At 41.4% G+C, this 16,817-nt stretch overlaps 1 protein-coding gene across 1 annotated transcript in view; it reads right to left on the bottom strand.

Annotated features, from left to right (window-relative positions):
- tiam2a (TIAM Rac1 associated GEF 2a) overlaps positions 1–16,817 on the bottom strand; it is a 75,353-nt gene that overhangs the window by 40,904 nt on the left and 17,632 nt on the right. Inside the window, exons 2-6 of the mRNA XM_086147708.1 lie at positions 8,609–8,701; positions 6,024–7,190; positions 2,346–2,790; positions 1,424–1,596; positions 7–231 (exon numbers count right to left, since the gene is read on the bottom strand). Coding sequence (XP_086003834.1) covers positions 7–231; positions 1,424–1,596; positions 2,346–2,790; positions 6,024–7,184 — 2,004 coding nt within the window. The 5' untranslated portion in view covers positions 7,185–7,190; positions 8,609–8,701. The remainder of the gene's footprint in view (positions 1–6; positions 232–1,423; positions 1,597–2,345; positions 2,791–6,023; positions 7,191–8,608; positions 8,702–16,817) is intronic.

Raw genomic sequence — 16,817 nt, 5'->3', positions numbered from 1 at the left:
TCTCACCTGATTTTCAATGGCCTTGCGGTTTTTGGGATCACTGACAACAGTGAGCTGTAGTTCAGCCATTTTCTTCATTTTCCCGTCCATGTCAATTTTCTGCAGCAGGCTACGGACCTGATTCCGCAGGAGGCGCACAGTGTCTTCCTTCCCCTGGCGCTTGGCCAGCAGTGAGGCACTGGCAGAGTGTATTGCAGTCACCCAGTTTTCCAGGTCTGTCTGGTTGCTGGCCTGCAGGAAGCAAGAGGGACAAAAAATTCAATTTGATGATGCAAGAGTATTCCTGTGGATTGACAGGCTGAAAGGCATATACAGTACATCATTGAGACGGTACTAAATTACCAAGTCATTTACCTTAGTTTTCACACATAAAGGTGCACTCAAAACCATTAAAAGGCTCTCAAAAATCGGTCGGGCACTTTATAATCCGGTGTGCCTTATGTATGAATTTTTGTTGTGCTTACTGATCTTGAACCACTTTTGTGGTAAACTGCGCTCAAAAATATGTCAAAATGTTTTCATAAGACTTCTGTAAGTGACAAGGCCGCTCTGCATGTTTGATGGCCGGACCATTCCCACCTGACCCAGGGATGTTATATTAAAGTTGGTCCTTGGTTGAATATGGGTTGCAGCGTCAGACGATGTTAGAGAACTAATTATGTAGTGCTGGAATAACACATTTTTCCAACCTCACACTAACTTGATGTCCGCTATCATTGGCAACAATAAACCAATCAGAGAGCAGCACGCAGTACGCTTACCTTTGCCACTTTTTGCAATACCGATACATACTGTGCTTCAACATATTACTGTACATTTGTGTGTTTAAGGCCCCACAAAAGTGGCACCTGTTAAGAGACATGCTTTTGAAGCAAATTTCAAACTCAGGGCTATTGTGAATGAGCTGAAAGAGTGTAAAGTTCTACTAAACTGACTCTTTTGTTTCACTTTATATACCTTTATATCGCTTTATCATGCACCTTATAACACGGTGCACTTTATGTATGAAATTAGACCCATGCATTGATATTGCGCTTTATAATGCGGAGCGCCTTATGATCCACAAAATACAGTGACACAAAAACACAATCGGATTCCACATTGACCTTTGCAGGATCAATAAAACTTGGCTATTAATACCTTCATGAGCATATACTGCCTATAACACATGTTCCCTTCAGTTTCGTGATTTTTGATCACTTAAGATAAATCGTATCAAATGTGAAGCCCCTTATTTTAAAGACGTCTAGTTTGGTGAGGGAAAAGAAAAAAAATTAAAATCAAATATTCTTTCACCTTGAGAAAGGTAAAGCTATTGTACAAGATCAGAAACTTCAGAGAGACATTGTGAGAATTCTCTTTTGACCCTGTTAGAGCTGGCACTGGCTATCAGAACACATTAATCGGGAAATGCATGCTTGACCTGGAAGAGGTAGACATCTCCATACGAGTTGCTGAGGCAGAATACATTCTCCTTTTTTGGGTGCTCTGGAATTGACTGGACAATGCTGTCCTCTGCTAGGAGAGCGTAGCGAGGTGATTGCTCCTGCTCTGGAGAACCTCTACTGTAGGTCTCGTAAAAAAGCAGGGTACATCCTGAAAAAAAAAAAAAAAAACAGAGCGCAAGATAAAGAGGATGCAAATAAATGAGCAATGACAGCCACAATATCTTGATATTTATCTCATCATGAGATGGCATCTTATGAAAAAAGTTAAGAGTTTAACTGGACAGATACTTTGTTAGAAGCAATACTTGCACATGTTTTAAAAAGGAATATATTGGAATGGGACACTCCATGCTTCTTAAGGCTTCTAAGAACTCATGGCAACAAAATGTGTGTTTTATATACACACACACACACACACACACACAAACATATAGATATAAATAAAGGGTGAAATGACTCACAATTCAGTTTAATAGACACTCGACTTTCGGTTAAGAAATTGCACTCAAAATAAATGAAACCATCTTACATTTTAAATTACATTTTTTGCATGTTATATTTCTTTGTTGCTGGGTTTTTAGTCAGGTATTACATTTTAATGTAATACTTATGATGCATTAAGTTTAAATCTTAGAATCATTATAATGTGCCTTGCATTTTCATTGCTACATCCCTACACTCATGCCGACAAACACTTGATAATTGTATATCCAGCACCAAAAACATAATTTCCTATAAGGATAGAAACATGAGATAGTAGTATTTATTGAGGAAAGAAAATATAAACAAGTATAGTGAAAGTGAATAAAATTACTATTTACTTTAAGTCTGTAGAATTAAACGGCAGATAAGCATAAAAGCTTGTCTTAGGAGTACATCTCTACAGATCAAACTCACCTTTAAGAGTTACCCAGTACTGCTTCCACTTGCGACGCAACACCAACTCAAGTTTCCGATCTTTGTGCAGGGTGACTAGGGGTTTGAAAGAGAGCCATCCAGCTCGCCTGACCACACCCTGCTCCTTTTCAAACAGCAGGTCAAGCTGCTCAAGGGAGCCTTCGGCTGATTCACTGCTGCTCTCTCCCTCTTCTGTACCCGTGGAAGGGTCTCTTCGTTCAACCCCTCCTGGTCCAGTGTCCATCTCCAGCTCCCTCATAAAGTTCTGGTAAATGTTCTGGCGCAGGGCATCATTGGCCGATTGGTGAATAGCCCCTGATGATTGGGCCCTGGAGGCTCCTGGGGCCCAAAGGAGGCTTGAAACCTGGGAAGGGGAACTTCTGTCTGTAGTCAGACCATCAACTCCACTATCGAAGGCATCACTCATGTCCTTGTACCTGGGCTCCTAACAGGACACAATGTGAAAAAATTGTGTATTTTTATATAGTACATACTTGTAATTCAACAGTTTCAGTTTCATAGCATCAAGGTATGGTAGGACAAAATCCCACCTTGTTCCCACTATGATATCTGTGTTTATTTCAAATTGAAGAACACTTTTCAAATAACAGTAAAAGCACTCAATCCTACTTCAAAGTCCGTCTTGATCTTTCACTCGGTTGAGAAATTGGGACAGATATTCTGCAAAAGCATCTAGGAGGTTGAATTTTGGAACCCTCCAATTTCACATCATTTAATATCTGCAGTGGCTTCCTCTTCCCCAAATGAACACTTGATGGAATTGCACTCTTTCGTGCCTAATAGCAGCCTACCTACACTTGACTCAATTGCAGCATCGATTTTCCCCTTTGCAACAACCTGGAGGGCACTTAAAATATGGGCACATAGTATACACTGCCATTTCTTATCGTTCATTTGTATTGGCTGACTTAGTCATCCAATTCTCTTATGCATGCTTCATCACTTGTCTATTTTTTCCTTTCTATTTGGCAAAGTCAAAATTGCCCCATAAAGCTGATTTGAGGATGTCGAGCATGCAGAACTTTTCATCTAATGGATAATCATACCTCTTTGATACTTTATTGATTCCTGCAGAGGTATTCTCTTCACACAACCTAACACTATAAGGGCAAGATCAGGTTAAGCCACAGAGCAGCAATCTTTATTCAAGAAAAGGATCTCATCAGACCCATTATGCAAGGGTTCAGCTGACAACCATCTGTTGAAAGTACGTTTCAGTGATACACAGAACATCTGTAAAAAAAACTGGGGAAGACTAATGAAAACTAATAACTACAGCATTTATGTTTTATTTCTTTATCTTCACCTTCTTTTGTTAAGCCTGACCAAATAAACCCACCACTACCACCCATCTGCTTCTCATTAGGTGTAAGTTCTATGGTTTTTGGGATCAAAATATGTCCTCAAAACTCACAAAACAAGGCCCACTCCAGGGGGAGAGGAATCAAACGAGGAATGGTTCTGATTTTAGTGGGCCCACTGATAGGAGACACTGGAACAGGCTCAATGGATGTATGCAGCAATAAGCAAAGTGACAATCTTATTGTTCAGTGCAAACCCTCACCTTTGAGCACTTTAATGCGGCTTTCTCAAGACATTAAAAGGTGAGTTTTACTGCTGACACTTTGCATTTTTTTATTTGGCTGATTTCATCCATTTTAGCTGTATATAATTAAAAATTGGCTAAATTTGTTATCAATGTTTCGGTGTGGTTTGATTTCTTGAAAACAACCCTCCTGAAAAAAAGTCTTGAGGCAGACAGGCTGGCTGGGGGCCAAAAAAACAGAAACAACAACAATCTTCAAACGGTTATATTTCTGGATAAAGCAACAAATACGCAGATAGTAAATCTGCGTTTGATAGCATGCCTCCTAAACCTGCTAAGGACCGACACATGGCAATAGATTAGCATGATTTTGGCAAGTAGTAGATTTAGAGTAAGGCATTAATAATGTAACATGGAGGATATATTTACACTCAATCAGTCCACTGCATATTTTTGTCACTATGGAGTGAAGTTTAAGCATTCACAGTAGTCATATTTTGTTTAACACTATGCACCACTAAAATGCCATTAATTGTACTTTCTTTGGTAACAAAAAGGAAAAATACAAAAACACTTGAAGTCTGTGTTGTCGGACCCAGATGACTGAACAACAGTCCCTATTAGCAGACTTATTCCCTTGGATCATGAGGGAAACCCAGAAAAATCAATCAGACTGACCATTAGGACATTCATTAAGCTTAGAGGGTGATGGTAAATGTACAGCTAGGAATTAGTTTCACTCTAACAGAGCTTTTCAAAGGCTTACAATGAATCTCTTGGCGCTATCCAACAGCATGCTCAAAAAAATTTAACAGGGTTCAACTTAATGAATTGATGGCAATACAATTGCTCGATTGTAAGCGAGAGTGTTTGTCTTCGGTTTGAATAAATGTTTTGGAATCAAATCAAATATGGTAAGAATGTAGCATTTGTAAGCCAAATCACATGATTCTTAAACAAGTGCAGTTGTATTGCAATCTGTATTCATTTCCAGAATCTCCACTGACCTAAACATCATAAGTATACTGATGGAGAAACAACAATTAGCCATTTTCCCCCTACTTCAGATGTAGCCTGTACCACTGCTCTTTGTTCTCCCTACTTTTGGCATTAATGGATTTTTTTAACAACCACTTTAAACACTCCAAAAACATCACATTAAAAAAAACAGTCTTAACACACGTCTTTATGATATAAAATGTTTAAGCACTATCCAAGTCTTACTGTTCTGACTGAATCACACTACGACAATAACAAAACATTAAGTTACTAATCAAAATGTACCCACCCAACTGAAGTTGTCATGGCAATTGTCCAAACGCCTCAAACCTATTTTTCACAGAGAATCATCCATGTCTAACATAGTATGTGTCTCTCATCCTTATTCTACCCTCACACTAACAACAACACCCAGTACTGGCTCCCTTCGAAATTTCATTTTCTGCAGCCCCACTGTGCCCAGTCCTCAGACAGCTGGTGTTGTGCCACTTAACATCAGACGACAGGCTGTTAGTTCCTGGCCATGCCAAACCAAACGCGGTGGCTCACAATCCGATAGCCCGAGCCAGACAGGAAATGCAGACACTACTGATGACCTGTCCTGCTTAATAAGCTTTTAATCAAAGGCTAAGTTCACAGGTGAAGACAGTGAGATTGCAAAAAACTTTCCTCTTGGGTGCCTAGAATATAAAATAAGGAATACCACAGGGATATATATTATGTTTTTACACACCATACAAACAGAATCTCTACATGAATATTGTGAGTAATACAAGCCTTCATCATCTGGAGGGTTAAGATGAGGTTATTTGATGATAAAAATATGTCCAGCATTGACAATCTCAATATTAATTCCTTACAGATGAGCTATAATTCCAAGTCTCTAATGAATGAAGCTCAAAGTTAATGTTATTTTAAGAGGGTGAAATTGTCCCCTGGCCAATTGCTGCCTTATCCTTGATGATGCAAATGAAAGTGATGTTTATCATTTAATCGACTTAATTTACCCCATCCAACACAATTTAACAATTACAGGATTTATAAATATTTATTAACAGTATTGCAAAAATCCAACCATATGACACACCCTCACTCATTTACATAAAACTTACCTGATGTTTTTTCTTCTTGTGAGTGAGGCTTCCAGTCCAGTCACTTAAGCGATGGATGTGGTTCTTGATGGAACCTTTCTTGTTGAAACCTAAATCTCCCCCAGTCTGCTCCTGGTGCGTTTTCGGGTCAGGGTGACGGTCTAATTCATCACTCATCGTGTGGGCTTTAGGCTTACGAGAGGGCAGAGTGTATGAGGAGTACAGCCTGTCTTCGGGGCATTCTTCCTGCAAAGTAACATCCATGACTGATGCTAAAGAGGCTCTGTGTGGTTGCCGGTTATCCTGGGGCTCCTGTTCATGGCAAGATAGATCTCTGGCTTTGGGAAATGTAGCAGCCATTGTAGGATCCCGATACAGGTCTGCGATGGACAGAGGGGGGGACTGCTCACTGAAAGAATCCAACTGGTGAACAGGGGAGGCCACCAACGTTCTACTAGCTGAGCATGGTTGGAACTGATCACAAAGCTCAGTGCCAGGCCCCCAGGGGGAGTCATACCAGGAACCTTCAGAGCTCAGGGAGCTCCCTTTACTAGTCCGTGCAGTGGAGGAAGTAGAGGCCGGTGGAGGACCACTACAGAGGTTAACAGGTCTGTTGCCACCAGAGCCAGCCAGACTAGGGGATGGGGGGGATACCAGATTTGGAGAGAACTTAAGGAGCTGGACTGGCCCTGTGGCATCATCCAGGAGGAGGGGATTACCTGAGGTGTTGGTGAACTCAACCCTGAGACTGCCATCCTTCTTGATCACCACCCGTGGGCTACTCTGTTGTACTAAATCCTCCTGTCCTCCACTGTGGCCATTGAGTTCTTCACCATACGGATTATCATCATAGTCATCTGATACATGCCGCTTGCGTATAACACATCCAGATGGCCGATGCCAGCAATGCTCATTCCGACTGCCCTGAGCTCCCTTTGAGACATAGTCATGGTGACGGGTGGAGTAAGGCTGCCGGGTTTTGGAGGGAGAAAGACATCCGTGGCCGATGCATTTGGATTTGTAGCCTGAACCTACTGGTGCATTTTTCCACCATGTGTTGGGTGACAGAGGGTCTTCTATGGCTGAGCGAAGTTTAAATGAGTATGGCTTCTGTGTGCCAGGGAGGACAAAGCTGGTGCCTTTAGGGCCCTGAATGCTGTACTGGCTCTCGGAGTTTCCCATTGCAGGCTGAAACATGAAAAAATATAAAACACACTGGGAGAAGGCTATTGGAAATAAAACCAAATATTCAAAGCAGTGCATGATTTGGTTTGATCAAATGCCAATGCAACACACATAAAATGAATTATTAGATACACTTAAAATAAAAAAGGATAGTCTCTGTATAACATTCACATGACTATTAAATGAGAATCATCTTTTCCAAGTATATCATGTGGCATATCTAGCCAAAATAGCTAAAGCAATCCTGCATGGTCAATCCCTGTCATGTTTTACTCCATTATTCCATTTGTTCAACAAAAAGTCAGGCAAGATGAACAAGCTTCAGGCTTGTATGACTGTTAAATGCAACAGTGTTCAGGGCAATGGAAAAAAACAGTCTAGACCATGGGTTCCCAAACTTTTTCCTACGAGGGCCAAATAACTTTTTCCTTCTCTGACTGAGGCCAAGCCAGTTTGTAACAAAAAGTGTGATGGTCGCAGAGGTGTCTAAATGTAAACATTTATTGTTTCCAGAAAGCCACACAAAAACAAAAATTAACTGTTTCTGGGATCTTGATGGGGGGGGGGGGGGGGGGGGGGGGGGGTTAATAAATAAAAAATAATAATAATCAGAAAATAAAAAATAAAATCATTAATGAAATAAATAACCAAATGACAAATAACCCTTTTCAAGTTTTTCACAGAAAAAAAGACCAAGAAACATTAACATTTTTGTAGACACAACTGTTTGCAGCTCTCTCATATCAAATTCACTGTGAAAACCCTAAGGCAAACACGCTATGAAACCGAACTGATACCAACACAACACATTTCACTACCAGTATGGTTGTAGAATGGATTTTATCCCAGTAGATTTCATTATGATTATATTTGTATTATTTGCATTATGATTATAAAATCATAATGCATCTCTGGTATTGTTCAGGGGCCAGGCAAAATGTGGAGGCGGGCCGTATCCGGCCCCCAGGGCATAGTTTGTGGACCACTGGTCTAGACAGTCTGAATCATTTGTATCATATTTCATACAAATGGACTTGAATTCTGAGATAATTGCTGCTGAGACAGTGATGCATCTCATGCTACCTCAGATATGACTATCTAATAGGTCTAACTAAGATGAAACCGCTTTAGTGCTCTTTAGGGCTTCTAGATTAGCACACCAAGCAGATAAGGGACTGGGAATAAATCTCTTGGCATGATTTGGTGTGGATACACATCTTTCTCTTGACAGTTAAGACCAGCATAGACGTCTATGCATAAAATGGAAAATTTCCATTTTAAAAGACCAGATACGTTTTAAGAAGTACCAGCTTTATTCTAGTTTAAGTTTATGCTTGTAAGAGGAGAGCGGGTATCCAAATATATTCAGAAAACGAAAAATGGTTGCGGCAAACATTTTTTGAGATCACTCTCTAACTCACCTGTTGCAGAGTCTTGGTCTTGGGTCTCCTTTTGACAGGGTTCTACCTACCTCATTTCTCACAATGGATACTATCCTTGAGTATATGACTCATCTGCAACATAAACAGAGAAGAGAGAGAGAGAAAACTTAATGTACAGAACACTGTCACTTTACAAATGAAATTACAACATATGACAGTTTAAAAAGAGAGCTATTCCACCAAATCAAAAGCAAACTTGGTAAATAACCCGTATTTGACAAACATCTTCAATAACAAACAGAAATGAGACTCCACACACATTTGACGTGGTCTTACTTGTCAGAGATTTTTCAATCCAGTAAAAATGTGATTATTGAAAGATGAGGACATTTCCTCCAAAAAATGAAAAACGTTCCTGATAATATCACAAAGTTCTGAGTAGTTTTGTGCCCAACAAGCATTGTATAGTTCAACCAGCACAGTAAAGTAGTGCTACCCTGGTCCTTCAGCTTGAAAAATTTGAAAATTCTCTCCACCCCTTCACATCTAACTCTCCTCAGTCAGCCATCCAAGCTAAATATTGGTTGCAGTTTTCCACAAGTAAATGACGTCGTCTTTAAATGTTTGGGAAACTTTTTGAAAGCCGCTTACAGTTTGTCCGTCTGTTTATTTTTAAACCTTAGAATCCTGGCTCACTCCTTTTTTCACGAGTCACTAGTTCACTTTGTCCTGGGGCGAGCTCCAAAACCAGAAATGGATGAGGAGCAGTCATTGTGCTGAACACCCTTCATGAAGACGTGTGGCTCCTGTCAGTAATGTAACCCCACCACCATGCCCATCCCCAAGCATGTAGCCCATGCCTCAGGAAGGCTTTCAAACACTATGCCAATTTTACTGCCCTGCAACACACATATAGCATGCAAAAGGTTAAGGTGCAAGCAGCACATTGCCAAAATGCCTAACTTTCAGGATTAAGTGATGAGCAGCCTTGTCTCTTTGGCCTTGCTTTGATTCACCTCAAATGAAGTGAGATTAAATTTTGCAACAGAAATGATGAACCGTATTTGTGGAAGTTCATTGAGGACATTAACAATTTATAATGAAGCGCATCAAATAATAATAACACACACACCCACGCGTACACAGGTATATAAAAATACACCAGGTCATGAAGTATGCAGAAATATAAAAGCGCCATGTTGCTCCAAGGTGCAGTTATTCCTGGTCTTTTGTTTAGACTGTGTATGAGAATGTGCCAGTTGAAAGCCTAGCGGAAACTTGGCCTGTTAACGAACTTGAACCATCACTCTGAGCTGATCAGAGGATTAACCAAACACACGCCTCATTCGTCATGAGTGAGCAAGTAGAAGCGGACCAAACAACAGCAGCAATGGCTCTGTGACAAACAGCACTCGGCGCTGGAACCTTGAGCCCATTCATAACACATTTCAAACTGTGAACACAAGAAAAGTTTCCAGTGTGGATAAGACAGTCAAGCTGGTTCACACTGAGCAAAGCCATGTCTGTGGTGATAAATGTACGATCCACTGAATTTGACAAGAACAACTCTTAGCAACTTAAGCTGCTGGCTTATCAACACGTGAAGCCAGTGAGTGATCTATCTAAATTTAGCAATCCCATTATTTAAAACCATCACCAAGCATGCACCATGTGATGTGCTGACTAAGGAATATGAGTTCATAACTATTCATGTGTTTTGTATCTCAAAGGCTTTGTGTCGTCAATGTTCAGGTAACAGCTGCGGAAAACACAAGGGGTTGTGTAAGGCTAATCGTCTGGCAAGTGACAAGGACTGCTTTATTTTATCACAACACTTTTCCTAGCATTGCGCCCAGGCTCACCAAAGTTGTAAATATGAAAAACTAAAAGGCATGCCAGCACCAAGAAAATACACAAGTTTGTCTTCTATGACTTAAACTGGAGTATTGTGCGACCATTCTGAGAGAACAAGACAAGTCTTCCTTTTAGCTGCCAGAACTGCATATGGTCTTAACTCTCACCCTCTTGCCATTCAGTCCTCTACTCCCCTCAAAAGATTTCTTGCAGGCCATCTGCTCAAGGGCCAAGAGACCATTGCCACCCCAACACTCGTCGACACACTGCGACCTGGCATTCTTCTCTCAACGCCCCTGAGTGACTCCCATATAAGCTCCATGTTTAGTCTGGCACCACCTACGTCTGGAGGCTGGGAGCCGGGATAATGGATAGGAAAGGGCCACACCTCGACACGGTACAAACAGTGGCTACCGTGTGTTAAGGAAGTACATTTTGAACTTAAGTAAGTCCACTATGCACATAGTAGGGAGAGAGCCACACTTGGAATTCTGATGCTTCTGGTCTTGAATGTAACTGACATCTCTAATAACATGGCAGTGTGAAATATACTGTAGGTCAAGAAAAAGGGCACCAAACTGCACAGAAGCAGCCTGATTTTGTTAGTGCAATATAACTCAATAATAAACAAAAACAAAGCACACAAAAATGCCTCGTATGTGGTGTGTGTGTGTGTGCGTGTGTGTGTGTGTGTGTGTGTGTCTGTGCGTGCAACATACATCAAAAGTTATCCACTGACAGGACCCCATGTTCCTCTATCAACATGCAACTTCTAAAGCTAGTCATTTCTTAGAACGGTGCCTCATGCCTTGATATTTTCACGGTGTAGATTGAGAACAATTAGGTAATTTATTATTAGCAATGACTGTAAACACAAATGCTCCACTGTCTCCCCCATCAGATCACAGCCCAAGGGACTTGTCTCTTATCACTTCCCACTGGCAATGTAACTCTTAAAAGAGTAATATTTCTAAGCTCCCATCTTAATATCCATAATTGTGCAAAAAAATCAGCTTCTTTTTTCAGTGCAATAACATCAGTGCATCCTCCTACAGACCACAGCAATCCTGTGTTATGAATTAGACTTATTACTATCTTGTGGTAATTTGCAATTGAGAACAATTGTCCCCAAATAAATCACTTCCTGTAAGCTCATGTTACAGGTGGTTAAAGCCAAAGCCACCAAACATCCATCTGAGTGTACTAATCGATTTTATACAAGTAATAAACTTCGCTTCTGACTAACAGTCCACGCCTGTTGAAATATTTATACTAAGATAAACTTTATTGATCCCCATTGAGGGAAATTCCTTTGTCACAGCAACGTAACAGTTATGTCAAAAAATTTAAAAAAAGGAAAATAAATTTGAACATAAATAAAGAGAGACAGAAGATAGCAAGACATCCAAGGATAAATAGAAAGCAGCAACAACAACAACAACAGCAGGTGCAACAGCAGCAGCAGCAGCAACAACATCAGGGATAATAATGGATAATTATAATGGATAATGGATAATTAAATAATGGATCATTATACTGCCATTCTAATAAGAAGTGCTGTGAAAAAGAACTTATTTTCATGCATTTCTGAATACTGTGTGACATGTGCAAGTCATTTTCATTTACATGGGTACGTACCGATGAGTAAAGTCAATTAATAGGCAACTTGTAAGCAGCACCTGTGCATAACAACGAGAGAAACCTCAAAGCTACCTTTCCAACCCACCCTCCTCTAAAGCCAGTAAATAGAATATAAAAGGATAAAAAGATAAAACACAGTCTGCAACATGTCTTACCTCAGTGGCCAAGGCTTTAATCAGAAACCTCTTTCAAGAGCTCGCAAAAGGAGAAATCTAGCTAGTGTTCTCTGATCTCAATGTGGATTCTCCCTGTGAAGCCTTGGTGAGTCTTAAAGCAACAGACACACATGCTGCATTTGACTTACACACCCGGGCATGCTGGAGGACACGTTGAAACTTCCTCCCAGCTTGAGACAGAAGCGAATCACTGTCCTCCAGGGGTATCCCCGAGCAACAGACACCAACAAGAAAAGGAGTGCGGAGAGGAAAGAGTGAAACATTCCCAACAGAGGAGCTTTTTAAGACGGGGGGGGGGTCATGTTTTACAGCTTCCATTAATTAAGAATCTCCACGGCTCCACATAGTTGTTTTTCCTCATATTCTACTTTTCCACTGGCGAGGAAGATGCTGGGTTTGATATATCCAAGGCAGTTTTCCAGAGCTGTTTGAGAGAGATTCAGTGAGACAAGCTGGCGTATTATGGCTGAATCGCTGCCTGGGAGGTCCTGGGGAGAGCCAAATGACTGGAGCCCTTGTCTAACCCTAAATACCACAATGACCCCATGAGCAAGCCAGGGTGGCAGCCAGCTTTTTTGAGAGCATCGGTCTATTAATATGTACCAGAGTTAAGATACATAGAGCTTCTAATTCAGATGAATAGATCATACTTGACTGAGACCAGTACGCTGGTGGTAGTTTTAACAAAAAAACGATTCGAACATACTAAGCCTTCTTCTTCCTTCAGATAACTCTGTTAGCTTTTACCTTTAATCTTAATCTTTAATTTCAATGATGATGTTTACTTCAGCATCCACATCTCTGTAGACAGCCTGCTGAACAACCTCAACATCTTCTACGCCCACTTTGAGAACCCAAGCCACAACAGAGGTGAGTCACACCAACAGTGGGACCTTTGACCCCACCCCCCAGCCCCCCACTCCTCCTCTGTCCCAACAGTATAATCAGACCAGGTACACAAAATGCTGAGAAGGATCAACATTCGCAAGGCAGCCGGACTTGATAACATCCCGGAGCGGACCATCAGACCCTGTCCCAATGAGCTGGCTCACCACCACATTCAACCTCTCCCTCAGCCAGAGCACCGTCCCCACCTGCTTCAAGAACACAACCCAAGAAGAGCCCACCCACCTGACTGAATGACTACAGGCCAGTAGCACTCACTCCAATCATCGAGTTGAGAGTGGTGCTAGCCCACATTCAGAACAACATTCCGGAAACCTTAGACCCCCTGCAATTTGCATACCGGCCCAACAGGTCCACCTCAGACACCATAGCTGCCACCCTCCACTACTCCCTCTCCCATCTTGAAAAGAAAGACTCCTACATCAGGATGGTCTTTGTGAACTACAGCTCCACATAAAACACCATCAGACCCCACCAGCTCACACACAAAATGTCCTCCTTTGGCCTGCAACCCACCCTCTGTGACAGGTTCCTGGTCCTCCTAAGGGATGTGTCCTCAATCCCATGCTCTACACCCTGTTCACTCAACTGTGTCACCTCCCATGAGGACAACACCATTCTGAAGTTCACAGTGATTGAACGCATCATCGGCAGAGACAAAATGACCTACAAGTTGGAGGTGGCCAATCTGGTGATGTTGTGTGAGGACATCAACCTTACCCTTCTTATGTTTCTCGGTTTAAGAAATGTACCGTGTGTACAACGGTCAATGCGACGTTAGAACGGGTGGTTGCTTGAATGGCAGAGCATATTCCAGAATGAAGTAGCGGGTCGGTTGGTACAGCTTATATAGTGTACGTAGCATCGACATTAAAGCATCAACATCAAGGGATCAACATTAAGGCATCAACATTAAGGCATCAACATCAAAGCAACAATATATTCCTACGGAATATTACAACCCTCAACACAGACAAGGCCAAAGAAGTGATAGTGGACACGAGGAAGGAGAGGAGACCTCATCAGCCACTGTTCCTCCAAGGTCTTGAGGTTGAGCAGCTTCAAATACCTGGGTGTCCACACACTGTAAGTGAGAAACTCACCTGGTCCCTCAACACTACACAAACAGTCAAGAGGGCTCAACAGCAGCTGTACTGTACTGTACTTCCTGAGGAGGGTCAGGAGGTATGGCATGTTGCATAGACCCGCAGTAACTTCTACAGCTACATTGTTGAGAGCCTCCTGACTAGCTGCTCCACTGTATGGTACAGCAGCACCACTGCTCTGTACAGCAGACGCCTGCAGCAAGTAACAACTACAGAAAGGATCACCAGAACCCCACTGCCTTCTCTGCAGAGAATCTACACTGCAGAGTCCGCAGGAGAGTTGCCTCCATCACCAAGGATCACACCAACCGTCAACATGGACTGTTCACACTCCTACACTCCGACTGGAAGTACAGGAGTTTGAAATGTAGAACAACACGACTAAAGAACTAACCATTCTACCCGACTACCATCAGACTTCTTAACAGCTGACACTTTTTCTTCTGCACTTTGTATGCAGCTCAGCCAGTGCACCACTCATCTGTATATGTAATTACTGCCCATTTAAACCGCACTCATCCTTGCACCTGCACTTTGTGAGTTGCACACCAAGCTGCACTCAAATTGCCTATTGCATTGCCAACACTGTTCATATTTATAATAATGTTTACACTATAATTATTTCTTATCAATACATATCTATATCCAATATATATCCACATCTGCACTACGGGCAGCAAACTAGGAATTCCACTGTACAGGGAAACACGTTTCTATACTGTGCAGGTGACAATAAATGCTTAAATCTTGAATAGGACTGATCCATTCACCAGCTTCAAAATGCACAATGTTTGATGTCCTTACAGCCATCACGATGGACAGTTGAAGACCCTACCAAAACAGCAAGAACAAAATAATTTGAAAATGCAGTGTTTTTGAAATAAAACCCCAATGAAAATGAAAGCACTGAGGAAGAAACCCTGACACAATTGAGATGCGTTTTTTTCCAGCAGCTTGAAGCAAAATGTCCATCTTTTCCAGAAAGCATCTTAAAAAAGCATGGCAAGCTTTCCTTGGTGAATTACTGAAATATATTCAAATTGTTGTGACCAAGCCATATCCCGGCGGACACAAAGTTGAGACAGCCATCAATCGGAAAAAAAAAACGTGCATGCCTCCAGTTGTCTAGAGTTCACATAACTGTGGTCACATAGTTACAGAAAAACTGGACCCATTCAGAAAGCCACATTAGAACACAAGACAGCATCCGAAATGGACAGAGTGTTCCAGACTGTTCCTGAAATTGCTACTGATACTTTCAGGACCCAGTTGTTTATTATGTTTATTACATGGTATGATATGGTTTGTGTCACAAACATTCCTTCGAGTGGAAAACTTTGGTCCTATCTAACTATGGTGGCTTCTGGTAATTTATCTTTGTCTCACTTTGTCTCTCAATTCAAAGTCATGTTCACCACAGTGAACTGATGGGCTAAGTCCCGTCGGCCTTAGCTTGACACAAAAATGACAGGTCCAGGACACGCACATTCGCTCCACTCACATGGACTAAATCACTTTATCAGCAGCACAAAAAGCTCTTTGGACTAGTCTGTGTGCCTCTTAACTCTTTAGATGGAGGCAGCTAAATGGTAAGTCAACATGAAAAGACTGACAAAGAAGAAATAACTAAAAAGGCAAAGTTGAGCATGGCGTAAATGGAGCATGTACTGAGTTCAGTGCCATATGGCTCCATGTTCAGACCTTTATTTGTGATCAATAAAGGCCCCACTGAGCTCACTGGAGAATAAATACAATCTTTTCATATCGAAGCGCTCCATAGCAGATACTGATGCAAACCTTATGTAAGATGGCACGAGAAAACGGCAGCAGCAGGTGAGCTGCCGCAAGATGCGAATTTCCCCCTGGGAATCAATAAAGAATTCATTCATTCATTCGTTCATTCATTCATTCATTCATTCATGTCTGTTCAAATAATTAAGCTGCTAATCTAATTTAAACTAAAGTGTTTATCGGTAGCTAGCCAAACACCGATACACAAGAAATGATGGGCGCAATCCCTGCCATAATGCCTCACTACAAAAGTTAACAAGTGCAACATTTGAAACACACAGGACGTATATCTTTCAGGATATATCATTAGGGAATTCTGGCATAATGCTCCACTGTCAGGTAGTACAGGGTTTGAGTTAATTTTACATCAGATTTTGGCCTTAAATTCACAGGAATAAAAGGAAACCCCTCCCTTGAAATATGCGATCCATTAATGAAATCAAAGTAACATCAAAATGTTGAATTAAAGTGATTTTTGGATTATGCTGCAGTGACTGTGGAGGTTCTCAATCATCCAGGTCATGGTCAATTTATCCGAGAGGCTTCTTCCGTTCAGAACTGAAGAGGTCGCTCTCTGAGGGGTGAAACATCTTCAAGTAAAGAAATTCAAGTCCACTTGCCAAGACAAAAAGATTTCGACAAGACTATACTGCAGTGAGTTATTTGTTCAGTGCAAATAAATAGCAATTCCCTCGTTTCTGCTCCTAATAGTTGTATTATCCAGGGGTTTCTTTTGTATATTTCAGGGGGTCTATTGTTGGATGGTAGAAACGG

This window comes from Fistularia commersonii, chromosome 1 (assembly GCF_037954325.1).
Source record: "Fistularia commersonii isolate RoL2024-O1a breed Wild chromosome 1, RoL_Fcom_v1.0, whole genome shotgun sequence".
Taxonomy (NCBI): Eukaryota; Metazoa; Chordata; class Actinopteri; order Syngnathiformes; family Fistulariidae; genus Fistularia; species Fistularia commersonii.
The sequence above is the reverse complement of the archived record's forward strand: the minus strand, read 5'-3'. Positions and strand labels throughout refer to the sequence as shown.